The sequence below is a fragment of the Fusarium musae genome, chromosome 1 (assembly GCF_019915245.1).
Source record: "Fusarium musae strain F31 chromosome 1, whole genome shotgun sequence".
NCBI classification, from domain to species: domain Eukaryota; kingdom Fungi; phylum Ascomycota; class Sordariomycetes; order Hypocreales; family Nectriaceae; genus Fusarium; species Fusarium musae.
This window is the reverse complement of record NC_058387.1, coordinates 540084-555910: the sequence shown is the minus strand read 5'-3', so window position 1 is coordinate 555910 and position 15827 is coordinate 540084. Positions and strand designations below refer to the sequence as shown.

Here is a 15827-nt window from a genome sequence, read left to right as displayed (position 1 = left end):
AAACAAGTCAAAGGGTTCAGTTACACAACTTCCGGGCTTCCGCAAGGTCATTTGTGCTGAGACTGTTAAGGCCCGGGCAACTTGGCCTTTTGAGAGAAAATAGAAACGGGGTCTTTCACGTTCACGCGGGTCCCAAGATGGCAGGTCGACTTTTGTTTGATTAAACCAATTCCTAAATGGAAGCAATGGGAAGTTGGGAGAATGAATGGCGCGATGAGGCTCGGGGATGCAACGGAGGCCGACATATGAAATTAGGGGCACAACCTGAGATAAAGTCCCCTAAAATTTGAGATAAGCCAATGGCCTTGTTTCATCCTGTTTGCGGGCAGCTTCCCCACAGTGGCCAAAGGGGGCTAAGGGTGCGGCAAAAGCCACAGGTGGAGGCCACTCTCCAAAAGGCCAGCAAAGACATATCCATTCCATTTCATCCCGCACTCTAATCTTTGCAACCATCTTCATACTCTATTCCCATCAGCCCCCAAATCCTTTTGGCCTTGCCATTTTCTCTTTCCTTGCTTCTTCTCTTCAATCCTTACTGGTCTCTTCAGCTCATTAATCAAGATGGCTCTCTCCCCTCAGATGTAAGTCGTTCTCCACGCGACAGCCGTCGCGCAGATTATCTATCTGGTGGCGCAAAGAAGAAAACGCTGACATTTGCGATAGTACCAACCTGATCATCATTTTGGGTATGATGCAGGTGTCGAAGCGTGTTCCCTTCGACGACCCTTTCGTACTCAACGTCGTTCGCGCCGTTTACCTCGCCAGCAACGTCATCATTGCTGCTCTCTACTTCTACACCCAGCTGAAGATCAACAAGAAGAAGGGTACGATAACTTGACCTCTGAGGCAATTTCCACCATCGCAATACTAACATGAGCCTCCACAGACCTCACAACCCTCAAGTATGTCGAGCCCGCCCCCATGGGCTCCACTGAGGAGGGCAAGCTTGTCACCACCACCATCCACGCCTACGACAACCAGCAGATCCGCACCGCTTTCCGTGGCCAGGCTATGGGCATGGCCATGATGGCCTTCATGCACATCTACATGAAGTACACCAACCCTCTCCTCATCCAGAGCATCATCCCTCTCAAGAGCGCCTTCGAGAACAACATGGTCAAGATCCACGTCCTCGGCCAGCCTGCCGCCGGTGACCTCAAGCGTCCCTTCAAGCAGCCCCAGGGTTTCATGAGCGCCATGCAGGGTGGCCCCGCCCAGAGCGACAAGAAGGCCGTTGAGGCTGCTGAGCGCGCTGGCCGTGGTGGTGCCAAGGAGGAGTAAGCTAGAACCTCTGAAACGAATTTTGGGCTTAGAGGATAGCGCGGACCGTAGGCTGGGGTTGTAATAGACCTTGGTTGTACTATAATACAGATGTCATGGCTCGCAAAAGCATTTGCTTATGGCGATTGCCAAAACCAAGGAATTGGAACATATTGAGCAATTTCTTGAAATGATATCTAATGTAGAAAAGCAAGAAGATTATTACGAGAACTTGAGGATTATGACCTCAAAAGCCCTGCACATTTTGGTGACTGTCGAAAGTTTGCGTAGACTGCAGTCACGTTTTCTCGTGTAGATTGGTGACATAATTCAGATTTCTGATCGCGACAATCCGCCCCTCCGCCACCCATCGCCGTCATCGAGGACCCTGAGTCAAACTTCTCTTTTGACGTCTGCATTTGGTCTTTTCTCTGCAAAATCTCTCTTTCCACTTGTATTGCGAGTCCGTGACGAAGCTAGCTGTCTCTGTCTCCTCATTGTTCTTTCGGTATCCCATCTCCGGTCTGATTGCGCATCATGGAACGGCCGTCTACACCACCTCGGGCAACAAAGCCTGCACCCACCATCACTCCGCCGACCCCAGAAGTTACGAAGCGCATAGTATGTAAATCCCTGGGGTAAATGTGTCTATTCTCTGGGGATTCTGACCTGTATCTAGGAAGAGAACCGACTCCGCGCAAAGGCGATCCGAGACCAGCGTGAAGCTGAACAACGAGCGACTGGCACCGCACCCGAAATCCCGAAGAGCTCTGGAGGTTTCGTGCCAACAAAAGACGTTTACATCTCTAAAACTGCCGACGGAAAGCGACCGTACAGTTCTATCTCTACAACAGATGCCCCTAAGGGAACGAATCGAGATGGGCGTAACAAAGGCGATGAGGAGGCTTTGCGGCCGGCACGCAAGTTCACAAAGTTCGTCGATTACAACATGAGCGCCATGACAGATACGAAGGGTGGTTTCTTATCGACGGAAGATGATCCGCATAACTATGCTCTGGGTGGCAAGAAGCCTGGACAGTCCGAGGATGACCAGCGACCGAAGCATATGAGCGTTCAGGAGTGGGAGAGATTACAGCTGATACGAAACTTGAAGAGGCTAAAATCTGGCCCTTTTGAGCCCGGGCTGAGTGTGCTCACGGACGACGAGACTCGGAAGAAGTGCCAGGATTGCAAGAGCTTGGAGATTGACTTTGTCTGGGAAGAAGTCTTCCATATCTGTGTTTGCAACAAGTGCAAGGAGAAATATCCAGAAAAGTACTCGTTGCTGACCAAGACTGAGTGCAAGGAGGATTATCTGCTTACAGACCGTGAGTTGTTCCACCTAAGGTATCGGGCTGTCATCGCTAACATGAAATAGCCGAGCTACGAGATCCAGAGTTACTACCACATCTCTCAAAGCCAAACCCTCACAAATCCCATTGGCACGACATGATGCTCTTCCTTCGATGTCAAGTAGAAGAATACGCGATCAAGACGAAGTGGGGGTCATCAGAAGCCTTGGACGCTGAATATGAGCGACGAGAAACACAAAAGAAGGCTCGCAAGGAAGCCAAGTTCAAAGAGAAGCTACTTGACTTGAAGAAAAAGACAAGAACGGACGCTTTTCGCAGACAGGCTGGCAATTTGAGCAAGTACGGTGCAAGCAAGTTTGGAGATGCAATAGGAGGTGGACGGCATGTTCACGAATGGGGAAGAACGGTTGAGAACGAGGATGGGATGACGATCAAGACATGTGTTGATTGTGGTATGGAAGTAGAGGAGCTAGAGTTTTGATGCCGTCACATTATTATTTGAGGCCTGGGTTTAGAGTTTGGAGTTCAGAGTAATAAGCACCGTGATAGGCCTAACCAGGCTCGAGGATGATCAGGCATAGAATCAGGTTATCTTTACTGTGATTGGTATATCAAAGTAGAGTCTGATTCAGGAGAAACTGGTGTTGGGTAACCGATTCACTTCGCTGCAAGGTTCCACGGTCTTGGATTCAATTAAGGGCCTTTCCATGTTTGACTTTCAACGAACCAGCACTAAAACAAGACACAAACAAAGACGTTTGTCATCAAATTTGCTTTGTTCGGAGCTGAAATTCTTCCCTGTTGATTATCGGTCCCTGTATCGGTGATCCGCACCGTTAGCCAGGGGTTCCAAGTTGATGCCTGACAGCCTCACATCCATTTCCAAGTCAAGCTTGTTCAGCGCTGATTGGTCACAATCTCAGCGGCAAAGCGTCGATATAGAGGATAGCACCAACTAGCAGCGTGGAGGTACAGGGCACCACACAGGACAGCACAACAGACAGATGCACCCAACCTCAAAGTACCCGACCAAGACTGGCAAGCTTGGTTCTTAGCAGCACACGACCCGACGCCCAATTTTTTGGCTTTCTATCGACAGAAAGCAAACCACGATATCACGATTCGACGTCTATTCAGATAGGTCAGGACCGAAACTTCACCGAGACGACAACACGTGCCAAGGCTCGTTGTATCTTTCGCGCAGGAGCTTCCAGGTTCCCAACATCTGGCTTCGTCACATCTGATCACATCACATCACACTCCAACAACCGCAACGAGCTTGCCCGACCTCGAATCCGGCACTCGCTCGCCTCCATCGCCATCTCTCCCAAACCGACTCGAAGCTCCATGCACCCGTCCAATTGAGAGAGGCGCGCCGCGATGGGCCCTAATGCTGGCAACGGCGTGGGCGGCCTGGAAATGGGACCTATGATGCAGGGCAATGGCTCCAACATCCCCCAGGCCACCGAGTACACCCTCCAGGGCGTCATGCGATTCCTGCAGACCGAATGGCACAGACATGAGCGCGATAGGAACTCGTGGGAGATTGAGAAGCAGGAGATGAAGAGCCGCATCGCCAACCTCGAGGGTCAGGCGCGGAGGGCCGATGCTACTCAGCGCGTGCTGAGGAAATACGTGACTATGCTGGAGCGAAAGGTTAAGGAGCAGACGGCTCAGCTTCAGGGTCGGGAGGCGGTTGATGCAGAGACGGCGGCTAAGAATGACCGGGCTGCAAAGATACAAGAGAAGCTTAGATGTGAGCAATGCCCCTTTGTGTCAACTTTCCATACTAACATTGTTGCAGCTACCTTGGAGGATATGCCAGTGCCCGGTGTCGATGGTGTTAACTATGAGAAGCTCGACCGAGGTGACGAGGAAGCTCAACGACAAGATCTTAAGACCTTTCTTGATCAATGTCAATCCGAATTTATGTACCTTATGATTACCCCCGCGAACCCGCAGCCACCTCGAGAATCTCCCCCGCTACCGATCATGGAGGACCTGCGAGAAGTTGAGGCTTTTGGCATGCCAGCTCCCCAGCAGCAGTTTCAGCTACCTACACGAAATGCTCAGAATCACTCTCAAGAAATGAACTCGAGGGTATCTCAGCAGAATCATGCGCCTCATGGTCAAAACCAGCAGCAACACTTTGGTCAGAAGCAAGAACACCAGCCTCAGCCAATGGTGCGGTCCGAGCATCCACCCGTCATGTATCAAAACTCTAATGACTGGCCTGCGCCCGTGTCAGTAACATCCCGACCGGTTGAGGATCACATGCCACAAGCAAACCATGCAGCAGAGGTTTTGGGTGGAATGGATGATTCTGCTGAACTTAGAGAGAAACACTCTGCACAACCTGAGAATGATGGGTGGGAGTTCCCCGAGGGTACATTCCCTGAACCTGGAAACTCGCAGCCCAACTCTCAACCTAACCGCCCTGATACCGATGCTTTCCCTACCGCTGATAACCTCCCCAAGTCGCCGAGCCGACGAGATAGCTCCCACCGACGAAAAGGCTCCATGTCTAGAAGACGAAGTGCCGATCATGAGCTAGCCTTGGCTGCCCAAAAAGCTGAGAGTGGTAATTTCAAGCTCAGATTTGGACTCCGAGGTCACCTCGACACTGTTCGCACAATCATATTCTCTGGAGGCGGTAGCCCCGGCGAGCCAGAAATCTGTACTGGAGGAGACGACGGTATGATCAAGCGCTTCCACATTCCTCGATTGGATGGTCACCCTGGAGGTCTTGCGCACACAGCGTCAGACCTTGATGTTACAGCCAACTTTACACACCGTGGTCACGCAGGAGCAATTCTGTGTTTGACATCGTGGTCACCCTCGCCGAATTTCTCAACTGGAGGTCGCGCACAAGGCGACGGCTGGATATTCTCCGGCGGCCAAGATGCGACCATTCGAGTTTGGGAGCGTGGAAGGGTTGATCCCAAGGCGACTCTTGAGGGACACACTGATGCAGTCTGGGCCATATGTGTTCTACCAGCAACTCTTGGTCAAATATTCGGAAGCTCAAGTCCCTACGGTAGCACGGATCGTATCTTGGTTGTTTCGGGTGCTGCAGACGGCAGTGTTCGTTTGTGGTCAGTGAGCGCACCTCCTCAGCTGAGCTCACCACAACCTGGAACAAACCGAGCCATGACCGGCCGCGGAGGCAGAGTCCGTGGTAACTCGATGAGCTCCGGCAGTGGATTCTCCAATACTCCCCAACCTACCATCGCCTCTAACTCGCCCTTCAACCATACCCTTGTACACAACATCTCGAGATCTGACGGCTCCACCGCCAGTCCGACGTGCATCACACCTTTGGGTACCACTGGAGAGTCGTTCGTCGTCTCGTACTCAGATGCCGCCATTATCGTTTATGACACCCGAACCGGTGAACAGATCGGCAACATGGACAGCCTTGAAACATATGATCAGTCAAACAAGACCAGCGTTAATGCCGTTGTGGCTACGACAATCGGTCTCGATCAGGCTAACCAGAACCACAGTGGTAGCATAGGGGAAGAAGATGCCAGCCCAGGTGCCACTGGAGGTGGACGTTCCATGGCTGGTTCAGGTGTCGAGGGAACTATCATTTCTGGCCACGAAGACCGCTTCATCCGGTTCTTCGATGCCAACAGCGGTAAGTTGCATGTATCACGAATCCTTACAAAGACTAATTGTTCTCCAGGCCAATGTACATATAACATGATCGCTCACCCTGACGCCATTTCCAGTCTATCCCTCAGTCCTGACGGTCGTGAACTCGTCAGCGCGGGTCACGACGCCTCCCTCCGTTTCTGGAGTCTCGAGAAGCGCACCTGCACGCAAGAAGTGACGAGTCACCGCGTGATGCGCGGCGAGGGCATCTGCGCCTGCGTGTGGAGTCAAGATGGTAAATGGGTAGTCAGCGCTGGCGGCGACGGCGTGGTCAAGGTGTTTGCACGATAATGGAGATAGATGCTTTACATGTATGTATGTCATGATATGGAGGAACTTCTTTTTGTTATTTCTCAAAGGGTACGGGGTGGTGGTGCATTGTTGCTTGGCGGACCATGGTATTGTAGCAGTTGGATTGGGGCGCCCAAGCAACCCAGGTGTCATAGTATCTGTATGTGTTGAGGAGGGTGATGATTTCGCTTATTTTATACTACTCGTCGATACCCGGCATTTAGTGGTGGCTTATCTTTTACTTCTGGTATCATCACGGAGTGTGTTCATAGTAAGATAACTTGATGGCAAAAAGATGGTGTAGTTATGGTGGTGATCTGATGTGATGAATGGGAAAAATGCAAAAAAAGAAACCTGCGTATCGCAGGTGGCTGGATCTCTCCCGCCGGGAATTGAACCCGGGTCTCAAGCGTGACAAGCTTGCATACTGACCACTATACTACGGAAGACACATTTTTTCCTAAACAGGCTTAGCCTGCTGTAGTGAGAGGGGGTTATACTGAGGGCGACATTGAAAGAGTATATGAATGATTAGCTAGTAGTGGTGTTTGTTTGGGAATAGCATCCAATGACTTATATGGATTAAAACTACTGCGACCCTGTACCTGAGCTGCCAACCTAACCGGTTCATCATGCTATGACACATGCTGGTACTACTTGGCCCTCCGAAGACGGGAGGGGCAGGGCATTAATATGATGAATCCAAAACCTCTACCTCATGAGTCAACTACAACCACAATAACTTTGACAATTTCGAAATGCTGCCAGCTGCTGCTGTTGTCCTTGGGGCCAGCGTCCGCCTGGTTACGTCCCAAACTCTCACTCGCGTGTCCGCGCCCGCCCTGGCCTCATTTCGATGCCTCAACCGCGCTCTCTCAATAACTCATGCCCTCGCCGCCGCTTACTCACTCAACAGAGATCGGCCCGTGAGATTGTGGCCCAGACTATCAGCAACATTGGCAGCAAGCGCGAGACAGCAGCGTACCTCAAGGTTTTCACGCTTACTTCCTAACATCTTGTAGTCATCAAGGTCGGGGGCACCATTCTTCAGGAACACCTAGACGAGTTCTGTGGCAGTATACTATTGCTCTATGAGCTTGGGCTGTACCCAGTGATTGTCCATGGCGGCGGTCCGCAACTGAATTTCCGCTTAGAAGCTGAGGGGGTGGTTCCTCAATTTGAAGATGGATTCAGAGTGACTGATGCCAAAACCCTTACTATTGCGCGTAAGCTTTGTCTAGAAGAAAACTTACGACTCATAAAACGCTTAGACGCATTTGGTGTCGCAACGCGATCTATATAGGGAGCCTTTAGAGCTTCTTACCTTGACAAGGAGAAGTGACAGTATGCTAGCAAGATCACAGAGGTTCGGAAGGAAGCTATCAAGAGCAGTATATCAGCAGGATACATACCGATCCTAACTTCAATAGCTAAAGGAGATAACGGTCACCTCTTAAATGTCAATGCGGACGTTACGGCTGCTGAACTTGCTCGTACGCTTAAGCCCTTAAAGGTTATCTACCTTTCAGAAAAAGGAGGCTTTTTTAATGGTAAGGGGAAGATGATCTCGCAAATCAACCTTGATGATGAGTTTGATTACCTCATGGCTCAGCCCTGGTGCCGTTACGGCACTCGTCTTAGAATTCGGTAGCTGAAGTATCTTCTCGACGATCTTCCCCGAAGCTCTAGCGTGGCTATCATCCACCCTGGTAACCTTCAAAAGGAACTATTTACTGACTCTGGCGCTGGTGCACTCATCCGCTTGGGCAACCGCATTCGAAAGACTTCCTCGATCAAGGAACTGCAAGATATCAAGAAGCTTGAAGCTACGTCAAACAGCAGCTCCGACAGTCTTGACATTGCGGCTATCGTGGATCAATTCGCCAGCATACTAACAGAGAAGAACTTTACTGCCTACTATGATGATGCTATGCATTGCATGGCTATTGTCATGCCTCAGGACCAAGGTACGGCTATACTGACGAGTCTGTCTACTACCAAGTCTGGCTGGCTTGACGGTACGATGGAGAATATCTTTACTGGTATCAAGAAGGACTACCCTACTCTGGCTCGGGCTGTTAGTGAGAGAGACGAGAACTTGACCTGGTTCTTTGAACAGGCTGATGGCAGTTTCCACCAAAACGGCAGAGTTCTCTTCTACTTCGGGAGCGACATGCACTCAGTGGCTCTCAGTCCTGTATACAAGAACTTTGTGTCTGGTCGAGCTTCGCTTGGCGACTCCAACCTTGAAAGCGGCGGAACAGCTTGAAGTGGAGGAGACGGTCAATGAATTCTTCGTTGCACCCTTTTTCCAACACAAGTTGGTAGATTTAGACCACTGACCTGACGTTGGCAATAGCGGTAAATCTTTCCATAGCAAACCCGTCGACATACCCTACAGTGTTTTGTTTGTTCTTGTAGTGCTGGTAGAAGCATGGGCAACGGCAAGGAACGCCTCGAGCGACACCCTCGCATTTGAGGCATCCACGGATCTCACTTCTAGTGAGAATCGAGCCTTGTAAAACTCATCCAAAGGCAAGGTTTCCACAATCAAAGCGACTGGCAACAAAGATACGAAGAAGCACTGGATAACTCTACAAGGGCTGTGCATCAAGCGTCATTCACAAGTTGTAAAGAACTCTGCTTATCTAATATTAGGTTAATACAATTGTCTATGCTCCCTGTGTAAGTTACATTGAGATTCGCCCATGAGCATCGTGAAGTCAACCTTATTCTTCCCGTCCACTGAGACTTGGTGCATCCTCCCAATTAGGAAAGTATTCAAAACGTTGACCAGGTTCCCCGGATCACGGATCACCTGACGTCAAAGCCGATGGACCTCGGCATCTTGATTGAACTTATACAGCAGCATCCAAATTGCTGACACTCAGAAATTGGAACCTCAGACTCATATTATTTACAAAATGTCGACGTATGAAACAGCTCAAGATCAGTTCATCACTGTAGATGGCATCAAGTTCGCCTACAGGCGCTTCGGCGCGAAACAAGGCGTACCCCTCACATTGTGCATGCACTACAGGTGGAGCATCTCTTCAATTCCATCTCCCAGACCTGGACTGACGATATCAGAGGGACGATGGACCATTGGGACCCAGCTCTCATAAACCCCATCGCGGCCAAGCGCCCCATCATCACCATTGACAACGCAGGCGTAGGGCGCTCAGAGGGCGAAGTCCCCAAGCAGTACAAGCAATGGGCACAATACTACATCAACGTCCTCCGCGCGCTCGACGTGAACAAGACTGATGTAATGGGCTTCTCTATGGGCGGCTGTGTTGCTCAGCTAGTCGCCCTCAACGGAAAGGATCTCGTTCGTCGGCTTATCCTCTGTGGAACTATGCCCAGCACAGGCGAAGGTGTAGTACCAGCGCCTTCTCTGAAGGCCTTCAATGCTCTCAGCGCTGCCAAGACGGAGGAAGAGCACAAGGAAGCTTTTCTTATGAGCATGTTTAACACTTCTGACAAGAGCAGGGCTGCGGGTGAGGCTGCATGGGAGAGAATCACTACTGCACGAAAGGATAGGACGGATCATGTTGATCCCGCGAATGCTCGTCTGCAGGGAATTGCTTTTGCAAAGTTCATGGATCCGAAGCAGGCTAAGGATGCGTCTTATGATCGATTGGAAGAGCTTCGTATACCTGTGCTGATTGCAAATGGTAAGTTGGACTGATACTTGAGTTGCAAAGCGCTAACACAAGAGTAGGAAGTGAAGATCTTCTGTTGCCTACAGAAAACAGCATCGTGATATGGAAGAAGCTGAAGAATGCCCAGGCGCAACTACACTTGTACCCTGATTCTGGACATGGCTTCCTGTATCAGTACGCGGATGAATTTTCCAAGTTGATCAACGTTTTCTTGGGTGATGAGTCCAAGGTATCAAGCCGTCTTTAGACATAAACATACACATATGTAAGATTTAACACGAAGGACTGAATATAAGTTCGAATGATAATGTGCTTATATGCAAGGATTGTATATGCATCGACGCCTATCTAAGTTCACCCATGACCAAACCCAAATGAAGAACCCAACGCCTTTTCCTCTATCCTAGACCAGCTATGCTACAGACACTCCAAGCTTATTTCTTGCACTTGCACTTAGGATCAAACACTACCGGGCAATCACAGCAGACTTCATCTTTAGACCAGGTGATATGAGCACCCCAGTTGTAGACCTGGTTAAGGGTGTTGTACTCAGAGTACGCCTTCTTGACCTTCCCAGTCTCAGGGTTCAAGAACACCATATCGATGCCGTTGCCACGACCACGACGAGTTCCCTTGGGAACCTCGAAGTCGCCCTTCCAGTAGAATGTGAAAGAGTTGCAGCCGTAAGCGATGGGTCCTTTGATGAAGGCGCTGGGGTCATTGGTCTTTTCAGTGTTGCCTTCGATGAGCTCCTGGCGGTTCTTGTAGATGGGAGGAAAGTCATCGTTCTGGAAACTGTCAGCCTATAGGTGCAGAGTGAGAAGGTGAGGATATGTTTACCTTGGCGTACTTGTTGATCTTGGAGGATGATGAAGTCCACCAGATAGACTGAGAGTAAAACTTGACGTCCTCATCGAAAATAGTCCTGGCTAACGCTCCACCATCGGTGATACCAGAGAAAGTCGAGACGTACTTGTTGACTATAGACTCAAGCTTGCTCTTCGAAATGCACTTTGTGCTCTGAGCCGTTGCCTTCTTGCCCCCGGTATTGGTAGTACCTGAGCTACCAGTAGAAGCCTGCTTCTGCCCGACAGGCTGATACTTGTTCGTCTCGGGATGATCATAATTTCCTCCGTAAGCGTTATACCCAGCCTTGACCGGAATACCAGCAGCAGGAAGGATATTGTCAGCCCTGCGGTGGATGTTCTTAGCTGAAGTTGAGATGGCGCAGGCCAGGATAGAGAGCGCGAGATAAGCCTTCATTTTTGTATGATGAACCACAAGTTTTGTTGCTTAAAGAGAGTGGAATTGATCTAAAAAGATCAGGGGTTTCAAGTTTGTGGAGTGGTGGTTAAAGAGAGACTGGGACAATGGCATCCGCAAACGGGAAGTACTCGTCATCTTATACTCTGTGACTCGGCAAGTCGATCATTGTGGGAAAAGTCAAATCGTTGGTGAGGATTGTAGCGTAAGTTTGAGCTATTGTTGCTCTAGATTTGTGTGTCTTTGATGGTGGCCGTGGCAAAATTCCAGTTGTTCCTGGACTAGACTCGATGCAGCGGATGTGGAATTGGACTTTAGGGGTTAAAGATACTAAATGTCATATATGATAGAAAAGAAGCAATATATATAAGTAATCATGAGGAAGTCTTGTGGTTGCGTTTGTAGAGTGAAATGTGTTGTGTTGTAGAATGCCTCACTGCCCTCACAAGCAGTTCATCTTACACTATTCCCGCATATTCAACATCTGAGACACCAACCTGGCATATCCAAAGGCGTTCCTGTGGCGCATCCTAACTACAAGCCACTCAAATACTCACACACCAAGAGACTGGTGATCTGTGTAAGTGAACGCCGACAATAGTTGACCCAGCGACTTCGGAATGTTGTCTCCTATCGCCAACCCCGACCCCAGCACGTATCCGGAACATGGTACGACGTCTGTGGCCCTTCCATTTCTTCTAGTCTGGGGACTCGCTGTTTTACATGCCATTGCTTGAATCGTCTATTGTGTTTCGAGATCTTGATCGTCGCCGGGCTTGCTTCCACGTTCCGATAACCTAGGTGGATGGAAAAGCGTTTAGAGCAAGAGAACACGCCGGTTATTTGAATTCATACCTTTGCGTGGATTGGTCTGTGGCGACTTGCTTCATGTGGCATAGGGGGCGCCGATGACTTCGTGATGATGTCCTAACAGGGCTTCAGCTTAGTAGATAGCCACGGCGTTGGTCGTCAACGCCTCTTGTCAACTTTTATTAATTACTGCAAGTAACATCAAAGAAGCTACTCAATATTTGAGTCAATTATAAATCATTCTTAGTCATGTGAAAGTGACAGTTGTCCTACAGGTGGAAACATATCGCGAGGTGCAGCTCTCCCGCTACCTTCACTCATACATGACAGCCAAAGGCTTCTGCCATGAGCATAAGTCTGAACTGATTTTGAATAGACTCCGGGGAAAGACTGGTTTTGAGCCAGTTACCATCTTTGGGGTATCTAAATATGAAAACGTAGTCAGTATCAATAGACTGCCAAGTCTCTTGTCTTACATCTTGGTCATGAACGACGATACATGAGTCTCCTGACCATGGCCAAGTCTTTTGTCACTCAAGACCTAACGCCCAATGACTATGCCCTTGGAAGCTTTTCCGTGGCAGACAAGCCTGGTCCGTTGGACTATTAGTGAGCATTGAGGCGCCAAGAGACAATCGAGTAGATGGGAGTATATATGCTCACTTGGCCATGGTTGCTGTAGTATTTGTGTTTGACCGGATGATCTGGAGCGGTTGAATTGATTTACCACATACGATACTACATCATTAGGGGCTTTAGATTGCGCATAAAATACCCGAAATCCTTTGTCCCGTAATGAATCAGTTGGACTAAGTAGAAACTGGTTGTTTCTTCCAGTCTGAATATCACCAAGGAACGTTAGAGCATAATTTGGGGCCACATGATATGAACAAATGATGACCCGGCCCACAGAGATCAGTTGCCTTGCTCTGTTGCTCGATGTGTCCTCCAGCATCCAGTCTGATTTCTCTTAGTATAAGGCGCTTTTCCACAGTCCTATTGGTTTGTCACCGAATCAAGACATCCGGGATAAAGGATCGATCTGAAAAGCCCTATTGATATGATGAAAATGGTGTTATTTGGCTCAAGTGTTCATCCCGCTTTAATATCTACTACTAAGTTTACTTGACCATTGCGATGTGCCAGTCCTAGCTACACAATGACTTTAGAACAAAGAGTCAGGCTGAACAGGTGCCTTGATGTGGTAAACATGCTATTTTTCAGCCTAGCTCTGTTATTAACTGCAGTACCATAAGGCTGCATGAGACAAAAAGAGTAGCCAAACAATAAGGCTGGGATGATGAATATACAGCTTTGTAGCTAGAACAGAGCTTATGTATAGGACAACCCATTTAAATGGTTGTGATATCAATTAGGTATATATATATATACCTTATATATAGCAATGTTCTTACTTTACATTTCAAGTCTGGTATACTACAACACACTTTGCAACACATATTGCAATATGCGCCCTAGCTCTATTGAAAAGTACCGGTTTTCCATCTGTGACCCAATTCCAATCTCTTTCACCAAGTCACTAGCAAGAACAGAGGCTGGCAGGATCATGAAGCACAGGGGCACAAAGCGTGTCTTTATCGAGCACCTTTGCACCGGTGGCTACCAGTATGCTTCACAGATTATGGATCCAAACGATCATTTAGTCCCCGTTAAGGGGCCCGAGGGCCGAGTCCAAGTTCTTACTGACGGCACCACAATCCTAACAACTGACCCGCGACAGCAGATGGAGATAACACTGCCTTGGCCTCGGGTAGCCAATGCCCGTCCGAGTAGGCATTCCCGATACTGCACTACTGCACATCCCATAACACAAGGTCAGATCAGCTTGGCCTGGAAAGGTGTCCATACAACCGCTCACCATCTTGACATAACCAACATATATATGCCGCCTGACATTATCACCCTCGATTACGATGGTATGACTCATGGTCCGTTGGAGCAAAGTATATCTGATGATTTTGATCCGGCTACAACTCATGATGTTCTCTTCCATATCATCTGTATCCAGAATAAAGGGTTTCCTAAGAGGTAATTTGCGATTGTAGAGCTTCTACGGAGGACGCGTGGCCCTGAGAAGAAAATCTATTGTGCTAATGAGATGGATGAGGCTGACGATATGGTGCAGAGGCTGATGAGCTGGTATGATCGGTACATGAACACTAGGGATAGGGCACCTGATGCAGACCGTCACCGTACATGGGTTGATACCATTTATGGCAACAGTAAGGCGACTACCTATGCCACAGGGCACAAGGTTGCCTATTGCTTTAAGATAGCCTCGCTGTTATTCTGTAAGAAAGGTAGCCTTATGGTTAAGGATGAGGCTGGTAACCCTGGCGATTTACCAAATCAGGACATCAGATTTGGCGCGTCAGGGTCAGATACAGCACACATAAACAGCTTTTTAGCAATTAATAGCTTATATTAAGCTAGGTATACTGCTAGAGTGTTCAGGCTGCAAAAGGGTAATAGTAAGCTAGCTAATTGAGTATCCTAAAGTATGGCAATAGTGTAGGGAAGTAACAAGAACTGAGTAAGATTTAATGATACGGGGCAATTGTAGAAACTGCTGCTGCTGCTTACCTCATGATATTCTAACTCTTGGCTGAACAGAGAGAAGAGTACTGGTTGACAAGTAGAACTTATATGTCTCGTATGTGCGAACTATCAGTTTATTCAGCCAGCTGCCAGTATGTAATACGATACTGTACACTGCCAACCGGCCCTACAGAGATGTAGGTTGAGTGTTGAATCGTAAACACTAAGGTCGATGGATTATCTCTTTGTCTGGATACAATTGAAGGATAAAGTATTGCTCTTTGCACAAGTCGAACTCTTTATGTTTGAAACGTTCTTAGATCTTATCAATCAGCTCGTGTGTCGCCGTGGAGCCACAAGAAATGGTGTGCCCAAGTGCTCATGCACAGCGAACAATGAACTGAGGAGCCTGCGGCCCTATAGACATACTCGTCCTAAGGAATGAAAACTTTTAGACAATCTAATCTAATTTTAGAGGAGTCTTTATTGAGTTTACTTTGACATTCTCTTCTAAAGTCTTATGTTTTTCTTGCTCCCTGATGCTGCCTTCTCAGTTGCGCCGAGACGCTGGCAAAGTACATACATACTATAAAGCTGCATCAGAGACGAAGAGTCGCGATGAAGGACAATTAATAAACGGCAAGAATAGTCTATGGTGGGTTCATCTCTGTCCCAGATGAATAAGCTATACTTCAACTGTGCGCCATCAATGATATCACGGGTGGGATTAACAGCTTTGGTCTGGTTTCCCATGGTTAGCTTTCAAACCATTCCCTCTCGAGATACCCCGAAACCCCGAAACATCATGTCAATCGCTCGACTTCGGCGAAATACAAAAACGGCTCTCACCATCGGCTCCTCATAAACTTTTCATCTTATCCTCCCATTGGACAGTAACTCTGGGGTAAACCGGATCCCTGGGCCATAACCCGCAAAGATCGACAAGGCCGGCACCATAATCTTGGTCCGGGGAAATCTAATAGCACGATGCCGTCACTGCTCTATCCCC

General features: G+C 48.6%; 6 protein-coding genes and 1 non-coding gene across 7 annotated transcripts; 5 read left to right on the top strand and 2 right to left on the bottom strand.

Annotated features, from left to right (window-relative positions):
* Nucleotides 1–561: 561 nt before the first annotated feature.
* On the top strand, nt 562–1281 carry J7337_000203 (uncharacterized protein; the record flags this gene model as incomplete). The annotated part of the gene is made up of 3 exons (XM_044817966.1): nt 562–581; nt 664–824; nt 887–1281. 3 exons carry the CDS (start codon nt 562–564, stop codon nt 1279–1281), a joined length of 576 nt encoding a protein of 191 aa, XP_044685668.1.
* A 516-nt stretch (nt 1282–1797) lies between these two features.
* Nucleotides 1798–3054, top strand: J7337_000202 (uncharacterized protein; the record flags this gene model as incomplete). The annotated part of the gene is made up of 3 exons (XM_044817965.1): nt 1798–1881; nt 1940–2588; nt 2639–3054. 3 exons carry the CDS (start codon nt 1798–1800, stop codon nt 3052–3054), a joined length of 1149 nt encoding a protein of 382 aa, XP_044685667.1.
* Nucleotides 3055–3953: 899 nt separating this feature from the next.
* Nucleotides 3954–6521, top strand: PRO11 (the record flags this gene model as incomplete). The annotated part of the gene is made up of 3 exons (XM_044817964.1): nt 3954–4329; nt 4378–6213; nt 6262–6521. The coding sequence occupies 3 exons, from the start codon at nt 3954–3956 to the stop codon at nt 6519–6521; spliced, it is 2472 nt and encodes an 823-aa protein (XP_044685666.1).
* Nucleotides 6522–6898: 377 nt separating this feature from the next.
* On the bottom strand, nt 6899–6970 carry J7337_000200. Its single transcript has one exon. It is a non-coding gene; the product is annotated as a tRNA-Asp (tRNA).
* Nucleotides 6971–7978: 1008 nt separating this feature from the next.
* Nucleotides 7979–8790, top strand: J7337_000199 (uncharacterized protein; the record flags this gene model as incomplete). The annotated part of the gene is made up of 2 exons (XM_044817963.1): nt 7979–8014; nt 8173–8790. 2 exons carry the CDS (start codon nt 7979–7981, stop codon nt 8788–8790), a joined length of 654 nt encoding a protein of 217 aa, XP_044685665.1.
* An 828-nt stretch (nt 8791–9618) lies between these two features.
* Nucleotides 9619–10433, top strand: J7337_000198 (uncharacterized protein; the record flags this gene model as incomplete). Its single annotated transcript, XM_044817962.1, has 2 exons — nt 9619–10198; nt 10246–10433. The coding sequence occupies 2 exons, from the start codon at nt 9619–9621 to the stop codon at nt 10431–10433; spliced, it is 768 nt and encodes a 255-aa protein (XP_044685664.1).
* Nucleotides 10434–10620: 187 nt separating this feature from the next.
* Nucleotides 10621–11449, bottom strand: J7337_000197 (uncharacterized protein; the record flags this gene model as incomplete). Its single annotated transcript, XM_044817961.1, has 2 exons — nt 10621–10974; nt 11027–11449. The coding sequence occupies 2 exons, from the start codon at nt 11447–11449 to the stop codon at nt 10621–10623; spliced, it is 777 nt and encodes a 258-aa protein (XP_044685663.1).
* Between the last annotated feature and the right edge of the window lie 4378 nt (nt 11450–15827).